We start from the raw sequence: 19,266 nt of genomic DNA on the forward strand, positions 1-19,266 counted from the left end.
TTTTGCAGCAGGGATTTCTTTGCTTAGGACCGCGGTCATTTAATCCATATGTCCTAATTCGCAGAGACAATTAGACATTGATCAGTCATCCCATTAAGTTTTTATTTCTTTTGCGAAATTGGTGAATTTGTGTGTGGCTATGCAGGTTAGGCATTCGGGTGATGTGCATTACTAGCTACCAGTTTATCAAACTTTGCTGCTCATCGATTTCACGCCACAGGATAGATAAAAAGTAAATAGCCTACTATTATATTAGCAGGCAAGTCAACGGATAGATGGTCAAATGGTCTCAACCCAATGGGAACGCACGAAGGCACAACATGAAAAAACACAACAGTAGCCCAATCAAGCCTACTATGAATTAAGGCTTGTGCCAATCTGACCCAATGTGTCGTTCCGTTTAGCCAGGACCCGACACACAATGCCGGCCGGACACGACACGACTAATGGGCTGGCACTATTCAGCCCGTTTAACTTTTCTCTTTCTCTCTTCCCCATCCCCTTCTTCCAGTCCCCCACCCCCCTCTCTCCCTTGTCTTTTCTCTCCCTTCCCCTGGCTCCCCTGCCCCCCCACCCCCCGGGCGGCCCTTCCCTTACCCCAGCTAATGGAGGCCGTGCAGCTGGCGGGGGCACGGTGGAGGCGGACAGCCAGCCTAGTGGTGAAGCAGGCATGAGGTCGGGGTGCGCGGGGCAAGCACCGACAGCAGGCGGCGTGCGGGGCGGGGGGGGGGGGGGGGGAGGGAGGCAGTAGCAGGCGCGCGGGGTGGAGGCCAGCATTCAGCATGCGGGGGTGGCGGTGATAGCGCGGCGGAGGACGGTGAGCGGGATACGTGGCAGAGGCCGACGACCGGCATGGGAGCATGCAAGGATGGACGACGTTGGAGCAGCAGAGCCCAATGGGTGGCAGGCGAGCAGGCGGAGATAACTGGCCGGTGCATGCTCCCCCTCCAGTGCTTCTTGTCGCCACCGCCGCTGAGCGTCAGGCTCGGGTCGGCACGAGCACGCAGGGCCGACCATGCCTATCGTGCCGACATGGCATGACGACGTGCGTAGTGTTGTGCCTGGGCTGTGGAGCGTATACATAGTGCCGGCATGGCATGGCACGACTAAGCCGTCGTGTCACCAGTTGCTGGACAAGGAACTACATGATGGAGGCCTAATAATCAAGTTTGGTTTGGTGCATAAACATCTAGTGCCTCTTTACATTTATCTATATTTAGAGTAGCAAACATTTCAGTGGTAAGTGGCAATATGAACTTCTCGTTGGGCGGTGCAGTACTGCAGTGTGTACGTATATTCCACCTGCAGTTTCATTAGTGTGCGTGCAGTGCATATATATAATAGATAAATAGAGGCAGAACTCGACAACAACACTGCAGGGACAAATAGAGACAAACAGTGGTGCAATCGGTGACGACTTTACTTATTATCCAAAGGTACAGTACAACTCGATGAGCTGAGCAAACTTTGAAGGTATAATAGGTAACATCATAATGAAAGGCCTTATTGGTAGAAAAGAAACAAGAACGCAAAGAAGCAGAATGAAAATGACATGGCACACTATATATCTTGGACATACGTACGTACTCCGGTTTTGTATTTGACATTAAGAGGATGTTGTTTAGTTCAAAAATGAACTAAGCAAGATGTCCTAACATCAAACGTACAAAAACGGAGGTCGTAATATATGACAAACAATTATTGGCCTTTCAGTAGCAAACACAAGAACAGTTTGACCTTCACTTCTGAGTGAAATCCCCTCGATCGCGTGCGCACACTTGCTTATAAGACATCCACGGTATTTTCATCACCTGCAAATTAGTGAAAGCCATGCGTGTTTCATATCAACAGACTTCTGTATCGAATTCAAAGTAAGGAAAAGGACAGTGAAAAAGCGTGAAGTGATTTTTACCAGCAGGCACCGACCACCGGCCAAAGCAGTTGTCATGGTCAACCTGAAGGATGCAACCTGAGCCGCTTGCACAAAAGCCAATCTCGAATCCCTTTTTAACGCAGTCATTGAAGAACTTTTTCCCTTGGGTAGTTTCGCAACACCAGGGGTGTTCAGCTCCCACCTGGTGGGTCTGTTCAAGAACTAGACCCAGGACGAGCACAATGATAACGAAACTCTTAAGCCCTTTGCCTTCCATGTATGGAAATTTTTTCAAGGACCAGATAGAAGCTTTGATGAGGAGCTATTGGACTATGAGTGGGTGAAGAAGCTTGAGGAGCTCAGTAGCGTGGCACCTTTTTATAGGGGTGGGGATGCATACCAGTCGTCCATCTGGCATGCATAACAAACACGTTGTGATGGAGTTCACGATCACCAGCTTAATAACGTATTTATGTATATTGCTTTCATGAATATATTCATCATGATATCCTGAATCCTGATAGGGAAATAAAATAGAATGGCATTATATATTCGTAATTAACGTGGAAGGAGAAATAAACTAGGAAATAGCATGGCAGACCAGCCACTGCTGATCACTGCTCTACTGGACGATGGCATACAATTGCGTACGTAGTCAGGTAATTGGCATCGTAATGGGCATGTTTCAATGATCACAAACTTAATTATTGGATTGACTTTCCTCGCTGACATGTGTGTCCCATGGCAGCATATATATATAACCATAATTTAAAAAAAACAAATCAACTATATAGAGCACGTTGAAAAGGCTACAGTTTTGATACAAAGCTTTTCTCTATCCAAGACTGTATAGAAATGTTTAAGTTTTGAAAACAAGCTCTGCTTTAAAATGCGAATGCGAGAATTCAAAGTATGAATTTTAGCTAAACCTGTCTCCATCGCATCCATTTCTGGCTATGTAAATTTTCAGGGACGCGGCCGGGGGCTGGGAGACCCCATCACTGTCAAGCAGCTACCAAAGTCCATGTCAGGCCACTAGAACCTATATATGGGCGACTGACAACGTAAATGCGGTTCCCGATGGATTACTATCGCGTTCAATTCGCGTGCTGATTTGGTCTGGAGAACCAGTAGACGTAGCTGTATCTGGAATAGTGTACTTGATTTGCGTTCTTCACCTTTAGCATCTATCATTGCTCCTGAGAATTTACAACAAAAATGATGGGGTTACATACATAATTGTTATGTTGTGATCCAAATTCATTGCATAAGAAAAGACCGACTTCCGACGGAGCGAAGCGGAGGCCCGTCGTCGAAGGCTTGGGCCGGAGCGAAGCGGAGGCAGAAGTCGCCCATTGTGGAAGGCCCGCGCCAGGGACGCGGGGGGGGGGGGGGGCGGAGCCCCACTGCGGTACGGTTCATAAACCCTTTAGGGTTTGCTCCTCGCATTATTATTCCTCTTATAAGCCACCGCTAGGCAATGTAAAACACACATCCTATATAGTGAAGATTTGCTGGCTAGCGCCCGTGGTTTTTCCCCTTCCGCATTAGAGAGGTTTTTCCACGTTAAATCCTCGTGTCTCTTGTGGTTGATTTCGTTGTGCTTCGTCGGTTCTTCGCCGTCGCGTCTAACAATAATAAGGCATTCTCCAACAATGACATATCAGCTAGTAAGGATCCAACTCATCGTTTTGTTTAAGCAAGGAGAGAGTGTGTACCGTCTCTTCTTAAAGAATTAGCTCATAGAGACAAAGTTGGGCGCTCAGCTCCACACTTTTATCTTTTTTATCTTTTCTTTGCCCTAATCTTTTCCAACCCTATGTGCTGTTCGTCTCTCGTCTCCATGGCGTGAGGGGGCGTCCTAGCTGGCCTGCCGAGTCTAGGGCAACCCAAGGTGCGCTTGCCCTGACGGGGTCCCTCCCGGGCGAGCATTCGTTGGATCTTCGTCGGGATTTCCGGTGAAACCAGTCTGACCGGCATACAAAACCGGTCTGACCGGATACCGTGGAGGTGCAGCAAGGAGCCCTCGACGAGGTGCACGTGACGTGCTCGTGTGGCGGCGCGTTTTAGCGTCAACACACTTTTTGGCGACTCCGTTGGGGAACGAGAATCAGGCTCTCATGGCCGATTTGTCAAACCCTTGCAATCCAACATCATATGAAGAATTACTTGAAGAGTATCAGCGAGAATACGACAGAGCAGTCGAAGGCCTACTTTTGTCTTGTTTTCGTATAACAAAGTAAGATGTCGTTAAGATAAAGGAGTTGCAGCCACCATCCACCATCGATGTATTAATGGAGATGCAATCTTCGGGTACTTTATCTAATGTGCTATCTGATTTTATCAAGTATTTAATTGATAAAGAAGATAGTTCAGTTGCAACTTCTATTATTCAAAAATCGGCTATTGAAAAGCCGACTAATAATTCTTGCAATGATTTGCCAACTTGTGATGTAGTTGGTCAATATACAATTCGGCCGTCTCAAGTCGAATTTGTCGAACCAAAATCCCCAAGCAAGAGCACAACTAAATCTAGTAGTATAACACTCAGGGGGTAACAAAACAAAGGCAAAGGTGCCGGTTGCACCGCAACCGGTCTAACCGCTTCTTCTAGGATTTCTGGTGGAAAATTCCAACCTAAGATGGTTAAACCCAAGAAACCCGAGATTGGTGTTTGGAAAACAGTTGAAGCCAAAGGTCGTAAAAAGAATCAAAAGGAAAAGCCGAAGCCTATTCATAGAGAGCTTCTGGCTAAATCCAAAAGGGAAATTAATGTCAATGATGACAGTCAGCTTAAAATTTTCAAGCAACCAAAATTTGCTTCAAAACAGAAATTCCATGAACAGAATTGGGAATGGAGCAATCCTCACATATCAATGCCGTTTCCATCATATGGAGCACCTTTACATGGGCCATGGGAATTTTGTTCTAATATGCATTATTCTTATCCTCCATGGTCTTATAATTCGTATATGCCATTTCCTCCTAGATATTTTTATTCAGATTATATTACATATAAGGAATCGGCAATTAAAAAGTCAGCACCTACCAGCAATGACAGTTTTAATCATAAAAATTGGTCTGTGCAGAAAAAGGACACATAAGGTGACTAAACAAGTCTATCGTGTCAAAAAAGATGGACGAGTAAACAAAAATTCAGATTTGACACAAGATAAAGAAAAGCCGACTGTTGAAAAAACATCGGCTAGTTCTGTTGCTCAGATTATCCCCAATGGAGACCATGCTTCAAATGATATAGCTGAACAACGATCAAGTTCGGATGGGGGGCAAGAGCAAAAGAGGAGCTCTAGGTCTGCAAAGACCGGTCTGACCGGTCATGAAATCGATTTGACCGGTCCATCTGGGAATTTTGGGAATGGCCCCAAAACTATGACGAGGAAAAAACCAAGTTTTGAAGAACTACTACGCAAGTATCAAAAGATAGCCGAGGAAAAACAGATTAACTGGCTAGAAGGGAATCAAACAAGAAATTATGCCTCGTCGCGAACAAAGAAAAATCAACAACATTGGCGATCATCTCATTGGTATTCATTGTTTATCCCGTCAATGCATGTGCCATGGACTGCATATTCAGGTATATCTGATTCTAGTCCATGGTCTTATTATGATCCTTGGTTGGTATGTTATGACTTTCAACATCCTGCTCATGCTTTACCAAGGAGTCATGATTTATATGATCGGCCACCATGGCCGTATCAAAATTTCTGTTATTAATATATGCTCAGATGTTTGAAAGCCGAAATAGTTTGATGATCTCAAACCATAAATTGTTGTATTCACTGGTTTTCTTATTTCGGCTATATTAGCATCTATAACAAGTACAGAGAAGAAATATAAGGACGATGTATTTTTCGTCATCGTCCCTGAGCAATTCTGGGCATTGGGAATGTTTCTTGGTATGCAAGCTTTACCAAGAAACAGGGGGCATATGTTGACACTCAAAATTGGCATGACCTAAAGCAAGCAAAGTAAAGGCCAGAATAACCAATTCAATACTAATTTCTATTATTTTGCAAGTTTGGCAAGTATGACCATTGTGCAGGATATGGAGATCGTTTTGGGATATTTTGGACATGATTTCATTAATGAGGCAAAGAAGTATTCAAAACAGCATCAAGATGAGGTCAAATCATGAGTTTGAGTGTACCAAGATGAAGCCCTCGTCGAGACGATCGAAACGAATATATGGATCGCCCAATTTGGAGCCCAGACATAGGAGATATGGCACTTGAAAGTTTCCCTGTCTGGGTAAATCCGGTCTGACCGGATTTGGTCGCCGGTCTGACCGGTTTTAGCTGCTGTGCACCCTGATAAATCCGGTCTGACCAGATTTGGTGACCGGTCTGACTGGTTTTGGGCAGATTAGTCCGACTTAGAGTTGTAAGTTGATTCTAGGTCGGTTTTTAACATGTTTTCTATCTCCCACGGGTACAGACCTCCCCACCCTATAAATATAAATGGTTATGGCCGATTGAGAGGCGTCCAATCGAATCTATCAAACAATTTTATCTTTTTTATCTTTTCTTTACCATAATATTTTCCAACCCTATGTGCTGTTCGTCTCTCGTCTCCATGGCATGAGGGGGCATCCTAGCTGGCCTGTCTAGTCTAGGGCAACCCAAGGTGCGCTTGCCCTGACGGGGTCCCTCCCGGGCGAGCGTTCGTTGGATCTTCATCGGGCTTTCCGGTGAAACCGGTCTGATCGGCATACAAAACCGGTCTGACCAGATCCCATGGAGGCGCTGCAAGGAGCCTTCGATGAGGTGCACGTGACGTGCTCGTTTGGCGGCGCGTTTTAGCGTCAACACACTTTTTGGCGACTCCACTGGGTAACGAGAATCAGGCTATCATGGCCGATTTGTCAAACCCTAGCAATCCAACATCATATGAAGAACTACTTGAAGAGTATCAGCGGGAATACGACAGAGCAGTCGAAGGCCTACTTTTGTCTTGTTTTCGTATAACAGAGCAAGGAGTCATTAAGATAAAGGAGTTACAGCCACCATCCACCATCGATGTATTAATGGAGATGCAATCTTCAGGTACTTTATCTAATGTGCTATCTGATTTTGTCAAGTATTTAATTGATAAAGAAGATAGTTCAGTTGCAACTTCTGTTATTCAAAAATCGGCTATTGAAAAGCTGACTAATAATCCTTGCAATGATTTGCCAACTTGTGATGTTGTTGGTCAATATACAATTCGGCCGTCTCAAGTCGAATTTGTTGAACCAAAATCCCCTAGCAAGAGCACAACTAAATCTAGTAGTATAACACTCAGGGGGCAACAAAACAAAGGCAAAGGTGCCGGCTGCACCGCAATCGATCTGACTGGTTCTCCAACCGGTCTAACCGCTTCTTCTAGGGTTTCTGGTGGAAAATTCCAACCTAAGATGGTTAAACCCAAGAAACCCGAGATTGTTGTTTGGAAAACAGTTGAAGCCAAAGGTCGTAAAAAGAATCAAAAGGAAAAGCCAAAGCCTATTCATAGAGAGCTTCCGGCTAAATCCAAAAGGGAAATTAATGTCAATGATTCTAGTCGGCTTAAAAATTTCAAGCAACCAAAATTTGCTTCAAAACATAAAATCCATGAACAGAATCGGCAATAGAGCAATCTTCACATATCAATGCTGTTTCCATCATATGGAGCACCTTTACATGTGCCATGGGAATTTTGTTCTAATATGCATTATTCTTATCCTCCATGGTCTTATAATTCGTATATGCCATTTCCCCCTAGATATTTTTGTTCAGATTATATTACATATAAGGAATCGGCAATTAAAAAGTCACCACCTACCAGCAATGACCGTTTTAATCATAAAAATTGGTCTGTGCAGAAAAGGACACATAAGGTGACTTTCTGATTCCTTATATGTAATATAATCGATTTGACCGGAGCTCTAGGTCTGCAAAGACCGGTCTGACCAGTCATGAAATCGATTTGACCGAGGAAAATTTTGGAATTTTGGGAATTTGAGGAATTTTGGGAATTTCCGGTCCATCTGGGAATTTTGGGAAGGACCCCAAAACTATGATGAGGAAAAAAACAAGTTTTGAAGAACTACTACGCAAGTATCAAAAGATAGCCGAGGAAAAACATATTAACTGGCTAGAAGGGAATCAAAGAAGAAATTATGCCACATCGCGAACAAAGAAAAATCAACAACATTGGCGATCATCTCATTGGTATTCATTGTTTATCCCGTCAATGCATGTGCCATGGACTGCATATTCAGGTATATCTGATTCTAGTCCATGGTCTTATTATGATCCTTGGTTGGTATGTTATGACTATCAACATCCTGCTCATGCTTTACCAAGGAGTCATGATTTATATGATCGGCCACCATGGCCGTATCAAAATTTCTGTTATTAATATATGCTCAGATGTTTGAAAGCCGAAATAGTTCGATGATCTCAAACCATAAATTGTTGTATTCACTGGTTTTCTTATTTCGGCTATATTAGCATCTATAACAAGTACAGAGAAGAAATATAAGGACGATGTATTTTTCGTCATCGTCCCTGAGCAATTCCGGGCATTGGGAATGTTTCTTGGTACGCAAGCTTTACCAAGAAACAGGGCGGCATATGTTGACACTCAAAATTGGTATGACCTAAAGCAAGCAAAGTAAAGGCCAGAATAACCAATTCGATACTAATTTCTATTATTTTGCAAGTTTGTTATGTATGACCATTGTGCAGGATATGGAGATCGTTTTGGGATATTTTGGACATGATTTCATTAATGAGGCAAAGAAGTATTCAAAACAGCATCAAGATGAGGTCAAATCATGAGTTTGAGTGCACCAAGATGAAGCCCTCGTCGAGCGATCGAAACGAATATATGGATTGCCTAATTTCGAGCCCAGACATAGGAGATATGGCACTTGGAAGTTTCTCTGTCTGATTAAATCTGGTCTGACCGGATTTGATCACCGGTCTGACCGATTTTAGCTACTGTGCACCCTGATAAATCCGGTCTGACCAGATTTGGTGACCGGTCTGACTGGTTTTGGGCAGATTAGTCTGACTTAGAGTTGTAAGTTGATTCTAGGTCGGTTTTTAACATGTTTTCTATCTCCCACGGGTACAGACCTCCCCACCCTATAAATATAAAGGGTTATGGCCGATTGAGAGGCATCCAATCGAATCTATCAAATACTTTTATCTTTTATATCTTTTCTTTACCCTTATCTTTTCCAACCCTATGTGCTGTTCGTCTCTCGTCTCCATGGCATGAGGGGGCGTCCTAGCTGGCCTGCCTAGTCTAGAGTAACCCAAGGTGCGCTTGCCCTGACGGGGTCCCTCCCGGGCGAGCGTTCGTTGGATCTTCGTCGGGCTTTCCGACGAAACCGGTCAAACCGGCATACAAAACCAGTCTGACCGGATCTCGTGGAAGCGCTGCAAGGAGCCCTCGACGATGTACATGTGACGTGCTCGTGTGGCAGCGCGTTTTAGAACACTCACCTCATGCTACGCGGGCAGGACCGGCCGGACTCGATCCATCACGTTCGCCGTCATGCGCGTGCGAATCCGTGTGGTCGTGGTTTCACTAGACGTGTGTGCGCCGGCGGTCCTGGTTTCGTACGTGTGCGAAAGTGAAAGGCAATTAAGGCTGCAAGTCCGCCAATGCAAGTGGGTTCTATATATTCCATTCCATTGGCGGCCGATGTCTTTCTTCGAGGAAGTGGTGGGGGATTATTCAATCATTCGATATAGAAATGATGAAAGAATTTTTGAGCGTGAAAAGAAAAAATCCATTATTCTACATCTTAGGTGTAGCATTTATTCTACATATAGTAGTCAAATTACTAAAGGTAATGACCAGAAATTACTGAACCAAGTTGCTGAATTACTTAACTGTATGACGTTTAGTAACCACACGTGATAATTATTACTGAAATTTATTCAGTAATTATTAGTTGGGTATAGTTATTCCTAGGACGCAGAATATTATTGCCGTATATAAAATTATTACTGGACTCACGATGGTCAAGTCTGACTGGACTCCCGGTGGTCAAGTCTGAAGTCTCCCTTTCCTCCAGACATGCGTGTCCAATTTGGTCTTCCGTTCTTATATATAATATATAGAGCCAGATTGCCGTTGCCTTCTCGCCTCGATTTAATTTGTACAACGCGTCGCAAACCGTCTGCATTCGCTGGGAAAACAGGCCGAAGCCGTCGTCTGGGGAGACGACAGTAGGGGAGCATTGCGGGAAAAACCGGATTTATTGTGCCTCGCTAATCATAATTAACAGGGTAAAGACAATGCATGAGTAGTAGTAGTAGGAGTAGTTTGCATCGGTGTGTTGTAGTATTAGCATCAGCAGCAGCTAGCCAGATAATGTTGCATATATGAGCTGTGTGCGTGTCTTGCTGCATGCTCTATACCAATGATGCCAGCAGCGCGGCCCCCAGCGGCGGCGGCGCTGATGCTGATCAGCTGATGATGGCGTTGCAGCTCTCGGCTGCAGCCGCCGCCGCCGCCATGTCGCCAGGGGTACCCATCGGGCTGCCCAACTGCAGCACCACCTGCGGCGACGTGGTCGTGCCCTACCCCTTCGGCCTCGGGCCCTCCCGCTGCTACTGGCCGGGGCTCAACCTCACCTGCGACACGAGCCGGCACCCGCCTCGGCTTCTCATCGGCGACGACGCCAACCTCCGGGTCACCGAGATCTCCCTTCGGAACCAGACCATGCGCGTCATGGGCAGCCGCGCCGTCGTAAACACAACCGGCGGCCACCTGAGCTCCGACAGCTGGAACCTCCCGTTCGGCCGCGGATTCACCAGGCACGGCTACCGGCTGTCGTACCGCAACGAGCTCGTCGTCGACGGGTGCAACGCCGCGGCGACGCTCCTCGCGGGTTCCGGGGTCGTCGTCGCCGGCTGCGCCAGCTAGTGCACCGGGAGCCGCGGCGACATCGACGACTTCTTCTTCTCGACCACGGCCTGCACGGGCACCTCGGGCTGCTGCCGAGCGCCGCTCACCACCAGCGCGCCCGGGCGGCTAGAAGCCAAGTCGCTCGTCAGCGGCAGCGGCAGGAACCGCACCGTGGAGCCGTTCCTCGTGTACGTTGCGGAGGCGGGGTGGATCGACCACGGCCACCACGCCATGATGGGCACCGACGGGGTCGATGAGGCTCCCATCCTCCTCGCGTGGAGCGTCGCGCGGGGGCTGCCACCGCAACCGCAACGCTGCGACGACGACACACGTCGCCGGCTCTGCAAGAGCCAGAACAGCCGTTGCTTGGCTGACCTAGGAGGAGCAGGCTTTATGTGCCAATGCCAGGATGGTTACGACGGCAACCCTTACCTCCCGGGTGGATGCCAAGGTACGTTAAGTTCCGTTCGTCCAATTAGCATACACTAGTCAATCAACTCGTACTCCCGCATGGACTAATTAGAATTAATATAACAATAAAGTCAATAATTACAATTATCTATCTCATACCCTTTTTCTCATCTATGCTATAAAAGTTGAAACAATTGAAACTCTTTTTCACCAAGATTAGACCCACCATACCCCTCACAGAGGCCCCATTTGTCTGATCAAAAGGTTTGACGAAAGGGAGGGAGAGATTGATTTCGTCAATATTTTCCACCAAAATCCTATTACTTTTTACACCAGCAATTTCCTATACCCACCTCTTGTACCCACGTATTACTTTCCTTTAGCACACACATACTTTTCTTTGCATATCCATTGACCCATAATTCAGGTCATTTTTTCTTTTAGAAGGATAATAATTGACATCATTGTATATGGAAGGAAAAGAAAGTCATGCATTAACGTATTACTATCCTTTAGTATACACATACTTTCCTTTGCACACACGATACGTCATTTTTTTCTTTTGGAAGGATAATAATTGACATCATTATTTATGGAAGGAAAAGAAAGATGTGTATTATTGATGATTTTGGAAGGATATTAATTGAGATCATTGTTTTATGGAAGGAAAATAAAGATGTGTATTATTTTTGGAAAGAAAATAAATAAAATCATTGCTTGATGGAAGAGAAATTAAAAACGTGCCTGTGGCACGTACATCTTCCCTAGTATATTAAATATTCTAACATATACTCTAATATATATATTTATTATTATCTAGTTACAGTAGATGTTATTTTGCATCACACTTCTATATGTATTTGATATATATTTAGTCGAACTATTTGTTTGTAAATTGGTATTCTTGTCTCTTCCGTAATACATGAATACATGGTGACATATATCATTGGTAGTATTTTTATATAAATAATATATTAATAATGATAGAAACATTAATTGAGAATTTTATATTGGTGCACCTTAATATTTTATTATAATTACATAATTTAGATTCATATTTAGGAGTAATTTAACTTGTAATAATAATGTTTAATTTATATATAAATTTAAGGGAGTATTTATATTATTTTTATAATGACATAGGTGGGTAATTTATGCAAAGATCAGAGAGTTACTTAAATTTCGTGTTACCATCCGGTACTAAAACACCTCCAGGGCTGATAGGTTCCACTACTACATAAACTATTTTTAGGGGCGGGTACGAAACCCGCCTCTAGTTTTCACTGCTAAAAATACTATTTTTAGGGGCTTCAATCCTATAAATCAATTTTTAGGAGTGGGTCATGGCGTGACCCGACTCTAGAAATCGATTTTAGATGCGGGTCATGCCATGGCCCGCCCCTTACAAATCCATGTCCAGCTGCTAAAAATTAAAAAAAAATCGAAAACATTAAAATAAAAAATATATATATTTTAGGCAACCAGCCACCACCACAAGACCTGTAATGTCGAGGTACAATTTTTTTGAAAAATTATGCACACTTACATCAACTGGGATTCAATCCGCCTACCTCAGAGGCGGGTATCTCAAAATGGATTAACATAGGCGGTCAAACTTAAGACGACCGGCTCTGTTAATACTCCTATTTTCAGAGGCGGGTATGTTATAAAGGTCGGCCTCAGTTAATAGACCGGCCCAACAGAAGCCCAAATAAACCAAGTTGCTGAGAGGAGTACATAAACCCTAACCCTCCTCTCCCGCACTCTCTCTCCCACACTTCTCCCTAACACACTCCACTCTCACCCTCCCTCCCTCCCGCCCTCCCGCGGCTGTGCACAGCGGGCGCGATGCTGGACCTGGCTAGCGGCAGCACGTGCGGCCCTGGCGGCACGGATCCTACCGCGGTGACTCGAGGCGCGGCTCAAATGGCGGCTCCGGTGGCCGCGGTCACGGGCGGGCAGGGGCTGCCACGGTGGGCGTCGGCGGCGACCACGACGATGCAAATGGGCTCGCCGGGCCTATGATGGGCTCGGCGGGGTCTACCCTTTTTTTGTTTTTTTTGATCCATTAATAGAGGCGGGCATGCAACTGCCTCTGAAAATGGCTCATTTTAGAGACGTTTGCTCAGAGACATTTTCTCTTGCTCTCCTCTGAGAATGTTTTTTAACCACCTCTGAAAAGATTATTGTAGTAGTGCGCCTTTCTTACCACCACACCACACAGACACTCATGACTCCGTGGGGTATGATATTATTTTATATTAACTTTGAAGTTGATTATTAGGGGCATCACCCCGCCCCTAATAATCATTTTGGGGGCGGGTGACGCCACCACCCGCCCTTAAAAATATTTTTCTATTTTATTCTGGAAAGTACTGTGTAAAGAACTACCAGCGGACCGTCCGCTGTACATGGGTGGACCGTCCACTGTTCAAGTCGCTCGGATGTCCAAACGCCTGTGTGGGTGTTCGGATGTCCGAACATCTTGAATGGCAGACGATCCAGTATACATGGGCGGACTGTCTGTTGTTCTAGTTGTTCAGACGTCGAACGTCTAGAAGCGTGGACGATCTGCTATACATTGGCAGATCGTCCGCTATTCAAGTCGTTTGGACGTTTGAATGCATGCACGTAACTTGTCTGTGCAGGCATTTAGATGTCTGAACATCTTGATGGACGGACGGTCCGCCCTTGGTGAGTGGACGGTCCCCTAACAAAAATGGTCATTGGCTATTTTATTTTGGATTAAATGATTTTCCATAATAATTTGGAAAAATATTTGTAGGGGCGGGTGGAGGCCTCACCCGCCCCTACAATTATTTTTTCAATTTATTCTAGAAAATTATTTAATTCATTAAAAATAGGAAAACACTTCAAAAAAATATGAAATTTTTACCAGAAGTATATTGCGACCTGTATAATTTAGGAAAAATACCAAAATCTGATTTGAGTGTCTATATTAGTTCAAAGTGTGGAAACCATAATGAATAGCTCCCATACTAAATTATCTCATACAAGTTAAGGCTAACTTTATATTTTTCACAAATTTAAATATTAGATACAATTAAATATATTTATCATATTTTTCTAAGTTGTGTAGGTCAGAATAGTCTTATTGTACAAATTTCACAATTTTTCAAGATTATTTTCTATTTATTTTAAAATAAATGATTTTTCAAAATAATTTGGAAAAGTATTTGTAGGGGCGGGTGGGGGTTGAACCACCCCTACAAAGTTGATTTGTAGGGGCGTCCTACCCCACCCGCCCCTACAAATGGGCACATTTACAGGGGGCCAGGTGGGTGGGGGGGGGGGTGCCGCCCTTACAAATGGATTTTCAGGAACGTTTCAATCGCTACAATGCACCAGCTCTATTTGTAGCAACGAGTGCAAAAGTGGTCTGCTCCTAAAAAATAAGGCGTTGCTACAAATTATTTTTGTAGTAGTGTACTACTAGTAGTTGTTAGCAACTATTTTTATACCGGTACAATGATAAAAGATGGAAAGTCATTTTTCTAGTAGTTCAAGAGGAAAATTCATGAGGAAATTTAGGAGGTTAATTTGGATTATTTTTCTAGTAGTTGATGATGACCATATGTGCCTGATTTTTGTGGTAATTTCTATGCATGACTTACTTTTGTCATTAATGCGCCTCATGGATGCTGCAAAAGGAGCTTCTCCCAATAGTAGTATTTTCTTTGGCATTTAGACTTTGCATTATTGTTGTGTAATTAACATGTGGTAGGTTGTTACTTGTGTGGCTGACTGGTTGCAGATATCGACGAGTGCAAGCTCCCAAGTGAAGACATTGGTTGCTTCGGTGAATGTGTCAACACGGTCGGGTCATACTATTGCCTTTGCCCGCATAGATCTTATGGCAATCCCGACGCCCAAGGTGGTTGTGTCAACATTAGCTCAACAACTACAGGTCAGTCCGTCAGTAGAAATTTCATATATGTTGCACAGATGAAATATTGCTGCCATAGTACAAATTTCATACATGTGTAATGGAGTACACATTTGCAGCAGATGAAGAACTATTGCCTACGGTGGCTCCGGCGCCGATAGGGTTGCCCAACTGCAGCACCACCTGCGGCGACGTGAGCGTGCCGTACCCCTTTGGTATCGGCGCTGCCGCTGGGTGCTCCTGGCCGGGCTTCCACCTTACCTGCAACACAAGCTACAATCCCCCGCGGCTGTTCATCGACAGCAATGCAACCCTTGAGGTCGTCGACATCTTCTTGGCCGACTCGACGCTGCGTGTCATCTATGAAACCACCGTCGTCTCCCTGGGGTCTTCCGATGGTGGCAATGGCCACATGGTGGGCACCTACAACCTCCCCGACATCGGCGGGCCATACATGCTGTCCGACAGCAACGAGTTCATCCTCTACGGGTGCGACGCGCAGGCGACCCTATACGGGGAGTACATAAACGGCAGCAGCAGCACCACCTCCAACGACAGCGTCATCAGCCGCTGCGTCTCCACCTGTAGTTCTGACCAAGTCGCTGTCGCTGCAGAAAACAGTGGTTCCGGGCTGCCGGTCCCAATGCTCACCGACGGCACGAGCAGGTCGTACTGCTCCGGCAACGATGGCTGCTGCCATGCGCCCATCTCAGCCGGCAGCGCACCCAGGGGGCTGGACTTCAAAGGGTTGAACACAAGCCAGAAGAACCCAGTCTGCATGTTTGTCTCCGAGGAGGGGTTGACTGATCAGTGGCAGGCCATCTTCAACATATCTGATCTCGGGATGCGCTTCTATTCTGTAGAGGCATCTCCCCTTGTTCTACGGTGGGTGGTAAAGGAAGGCTTCTCTGTGCCTGCCAGTGCCAGCAACTCGGGGCAGTGCCCTGGGGACGTGGCCAAACGCCTTTGCAGGAGTGAGCACAGCAACTGCAAGCAAGAGTATGGAGGCTTTACATGTTACTGCTACCAAGGCTACCAAGGCAACCCTTACATCGCCAACGGATGCCAAGGTCAGTACTCGTGTCCCATATATTACAAGACAGAAGTTTCTTAGTAATGCTTGTTCAACAATGGGGGAATCAAAAATTTTTATTTGCGTGTTGGCTACAGACATCGACGAGTGCAGAATCACCAAGGTACGCGATTCATGCTTCGGGGACTGCATCAATCTGCCCGGAGATTACGAGTGCCGATGCCCGCGGGGAACTCATGGCAACGCAACGGAGCGCGGCGGTTGCATCGCCGAGTCCCCCACAGGTGACAGCCAGAAGAATCTCTCATCATGACCTCTCGATTATACTTTGTATGCATGTTTTCTGTAGCTTGAAAAAATGATAGTGATAGCACAAGTGTTTCAATTTTCAGGTCTAATAATTGGTTTGTCAGTTGCTAGTGGCCCGGTATTCCTGCTTTTGGTTCTAGGGATAACATTAGTACTCCGTAAGATTGAGCAGCACAGAAAAGAGATGCTGAAGCAAAAATATTTCAAGCAAAATCGTGGGCAGTTGTTGCAACAATTGGTGTCCCAAAACGCAGATATTGCAGAAAGGATGATCATACCGGTGGATGAGCTTGCAAAGGCGACAAACAATTTTGACAAGGCCCGGGAGCTCGGCGGTGGAGGGCATGGTACCGTTTACAAAGGAATCTTATGGGACCTACATGTCGTGGCCATCAAGAAATCAAAGATTACGATCTAGAAAGAAATAGATGAGTTTATAAATGAGGTAGCAATCCTCTCGCAGATCAACCATAAGAATGTGGTCAAACTCTTTGGATGTTGCTTGGAGACTGAGGTACCATTGTTGGTTTATGAGTTTATTTCTAATGGAACACTTTATCATCATCTCCATGCCGAAGGACCAAGGTCTCTATCTTGGAGCAATAGGTTGAGGATAGCAACTGAGATAGCTACTTCTCTTGCATATCTTCACTCATCGGTTTCAATCCCTATAATCCATAGAGACATCAAATCCAGTAACATACTTCTCGACGATACACTAACATCAAAAGTATCAGACTTTGGAGCTTCAAGGTACATTCCAACGGACAAAACTGGTTTGACAACAAGGGTTCAGGGAACAGCAGGATACTTGGATCCTATGTACTTTTACACTGGTCGCCTCACCGAGAAAAGTGATGTCTATAGCTTTGGTGTCATCCTTGTTGAGCTGGTCACTAGAAAAAAACCATTTCCATATTTATCTGACCAAGGTGATGGCCTTGTTGCTGATTTTGTCAACCTTCTTGCTGAGGGAAACCTTCTCGGGATGATTGATCAACAAGTCTTAGAAGAGGGAGGCGAGGAAATCCAAGAAGTTGCCTCACTTGCAGCATACTGTGTAAGCTTAAGAACTGAGGAAAGGCCAACGATGCGGAAGGTGGAACACATACTAGAGGGAATTTGGGGTACCAGGAAGTATAACAAAGATTATACATAGCACAGGAATGCGACAATCAAGTAGAAGAGATATAGTATAAGAAAAAATTATGTCTACGAGATACCCAAGCTAGATAGCACAGCTCTTTGCTTTACTCCTTACAGTAATTAAATTCTTCTATTCCTCAACATCGCTTATGTTTCTTTAGCATGAATCAACTGCACCCTTTCATCAGAAACAAGTACATGTGCTCCCTCTGTATTGTACTTGTCACATTAGTTTTATCCTAAGTCAAATATATTCAACCTTGACCAAGTTTATAGAAAAATATAACAACTATACTACCAAACATGTGCACCATCAAAATGTATCCCGTGGTGAACTCAATGAAACAAGTTTGGTATTGTAAATGTTGTTATATTTGTCTATAAACGTTGTCAAAGTTTAATATTTTTGGATTAGGATAAACCGAATATGATATGTAAAAACAAACAGAGGTAGTACCAGATTAGAGTCGATAGGTTTGCTTTTGTCTTTCTCGTAGTGCAGTGGAATATTTTCCTCCTCAAAAGCATACGGAATTTATGTAATGTGAATCTGTTCAACTGAAAAGCATGTAGAAACATCAGCTGTCCCAGCAGTTGATGCATTTCATCCCCATGAACAAATTAAAGAGGATTGTATGAGTCCAGCCTTCAGCCTTTCTTGCCAACTGCCTGAGCAAAACAGGACATGCTCTGTTTTCAGGACATTGTCTGTTTAATTCGATTTCTTTAGTTTTCTCCCGTTGACTCGATCTATCACCCAAAGGCTGTACGTTTCGTGGTGCTTCATTGGAGCTGCCTGAAGGTGGAGTGTGCGTCCATTCCATCTCTACTATTTCTTACTACATCAGTTCCTCGGTCGATGTTTCGTTGTGTGCAGAGGAAAGGTAAAAGGATTCTTTGCCTTCTGCTGCCGTGTGCTAATGGCTTAGCTTTCTTTATTTTTTTAGTATATTCGTTTGTGACGGATTAATATTACGTGTGCAGTGCAGCCTTTCCTGCACTGGAAGTATTAATATGACGGATCACGGATGCACACTACCGGAAACCGCGAGTTCGCCGTGTGCCTCAATGTTTGCCGTGTGCTTTTCCTCGGGCACACGGTGAACAGAACTTTTGCCGTGCGCCGAGAACTAAACACACGGCGAATAGAAAGCACACGGCGAATCGAGACTTCGCCGTGTGCCCATCAGACAGCCCACGGCGAAATGGGCTCCACATTAACGGCCGTTCGCTGTAGCTCAACGCCGTCAGCATTCACCGTGTGCCCACAGCCCAGCACATGGCAAACCTTCATCATTGCCGTGTGCCGTGGGGCAGCACACGGCGAAGTCATGGCCCCGTTAACCGATCCCAACGGCCGTGGATGTCGTCGCCTTTGCCGTGTGCTGGAGTTAGGCACACGGCAAACGTAAGGGTTTGTTGTGTGCTGCTTCTAGGCACACGGCAAAGAAGAATGTTCGCCGTGTGCTGAGGCTTTTGCACACGGCAAAATAAAAGGAACCGGTCGAATCCTCTAAGCAAGGCCATGAATACAAATATTATGGATAATTGTTTACAAATTATATGAAATCGAAACGTGAACTAAAAATTATGAAAATTGTCATGAACTCATGTCATCGTATATCGAGTCTCTAGTAAAAATTTGGTTGGATTATTCACTTGTTTCACAAACGCTGCTTA

The 19,266-nt window shown here is 44.9% G+C and overlaps 3 protein-coding genes and 1 long non-coding RNA gene across 5 annotated transcripts; 3 read left to right on the forward strand and 1 right to left on the reverse strand.

Annotated features, from left to right (window-relative positions):
• Window positions 1–1,399: 1,399 nt before the first annotated feature.
• Window positions 1,400–2,357, reverse strand: LOC120686821. Its single transcript, XR_005680391.1, has 2 exons — window positions 1,913–2,357; window positions 1,400–1,811 (listed from the first exon to the last, which is right to left on the reverse strand). It is a non-coding gene; the product is annotated as an uncharacterized LOC120686821 (long non-coding RNA).
• A 7,982-nt stretch (window positions 2,358–10,339) lies between these two features.
• Window positions 10,340–10,834, forward strand: LOC120686685 (wall-associated receptor kinase 2-like). Its single transcript, XM_039968897.1, has one exon. The coding sequence runs from the start codon at window positions 10,346–10,348 to the stop codon at window positions 10,796–10,798; it is 453 nt and encodes a 150-aa protein (XP_039824831.1). The 5' UTR covers window positions 10,340–10,345; the 3' UTR covers window positions 10,799–10,834.
• A 137-nt stretch (window positions 10,835–10,971) lies between these two features.
• On the forward strand, window positions 10,972–16,252 carry LOC120686683 (wall-associated receptor kinase 2-like). 2 transcript variants are annotated; one of them, XM_039968895.1, is made up of 3 exons: window positions 10,972–11,231; window positions 14,967–15,119; window positions 15,221–16,227. In XM_039968895.1, the coding sequence occupies exons 1-3, from the start codon at window positions 11,012–11,014 to the stop codon at window positions 16,210–16,212; spliced, it is 1,365 nt and encodes a 454-aa protein (XP_039824829.1). In that variant the 5' UTR covers window positions 10,972–11,011; the 3' UTR covers window positions 16,213–16,227. The 2 variants fall into 2 exon arrangements, with proteins under 2 accessions (XP_039824829.1, XP_039824830.1); XM_039968896.1 differs by having other exon boundaries at window positions 10,992–11,231; window positions 15,218–16,252.
• On the forward strand, window positions 16,210–18,067 carry LOC120686686 (wall-associated receptor kinase-like 22). Its single transcript, XM_039968898.1, has 2 exons — window positions 16,210–16,415; window positions 16,524–18,067. The coding sequence occupies exons 1-2, from the start codon at window positions 16,229–16,231 to the stop codon at window positions 16,856–16,858; spliced, it is 522 nt and encodes a 173-aa protein (XP_039824832.1). The 5' UTR covers window positions 16,210–16,228; the 3' UTR covers window positions 16,859–18,067.
• The last annotated feature ends 1,199 nt before the right edge of the window (window positions 18,068–19,266 follow it).

This window comes from Panicum virgatum, chromosome 8N (assembly GCF_016808335.1).
Source record: "Panicum virgatum strain AP13 chromosome 8N, P.virgatum_v5, whole genome shotgun sequence".
Classification (NCBI taxonomy): domain Eukaryota; kingdom Viridiplantae; phylum Streptophyta; class Magnoliopsida; order Poales; family Poaceae; genus Panicum; species Panicum virgatum.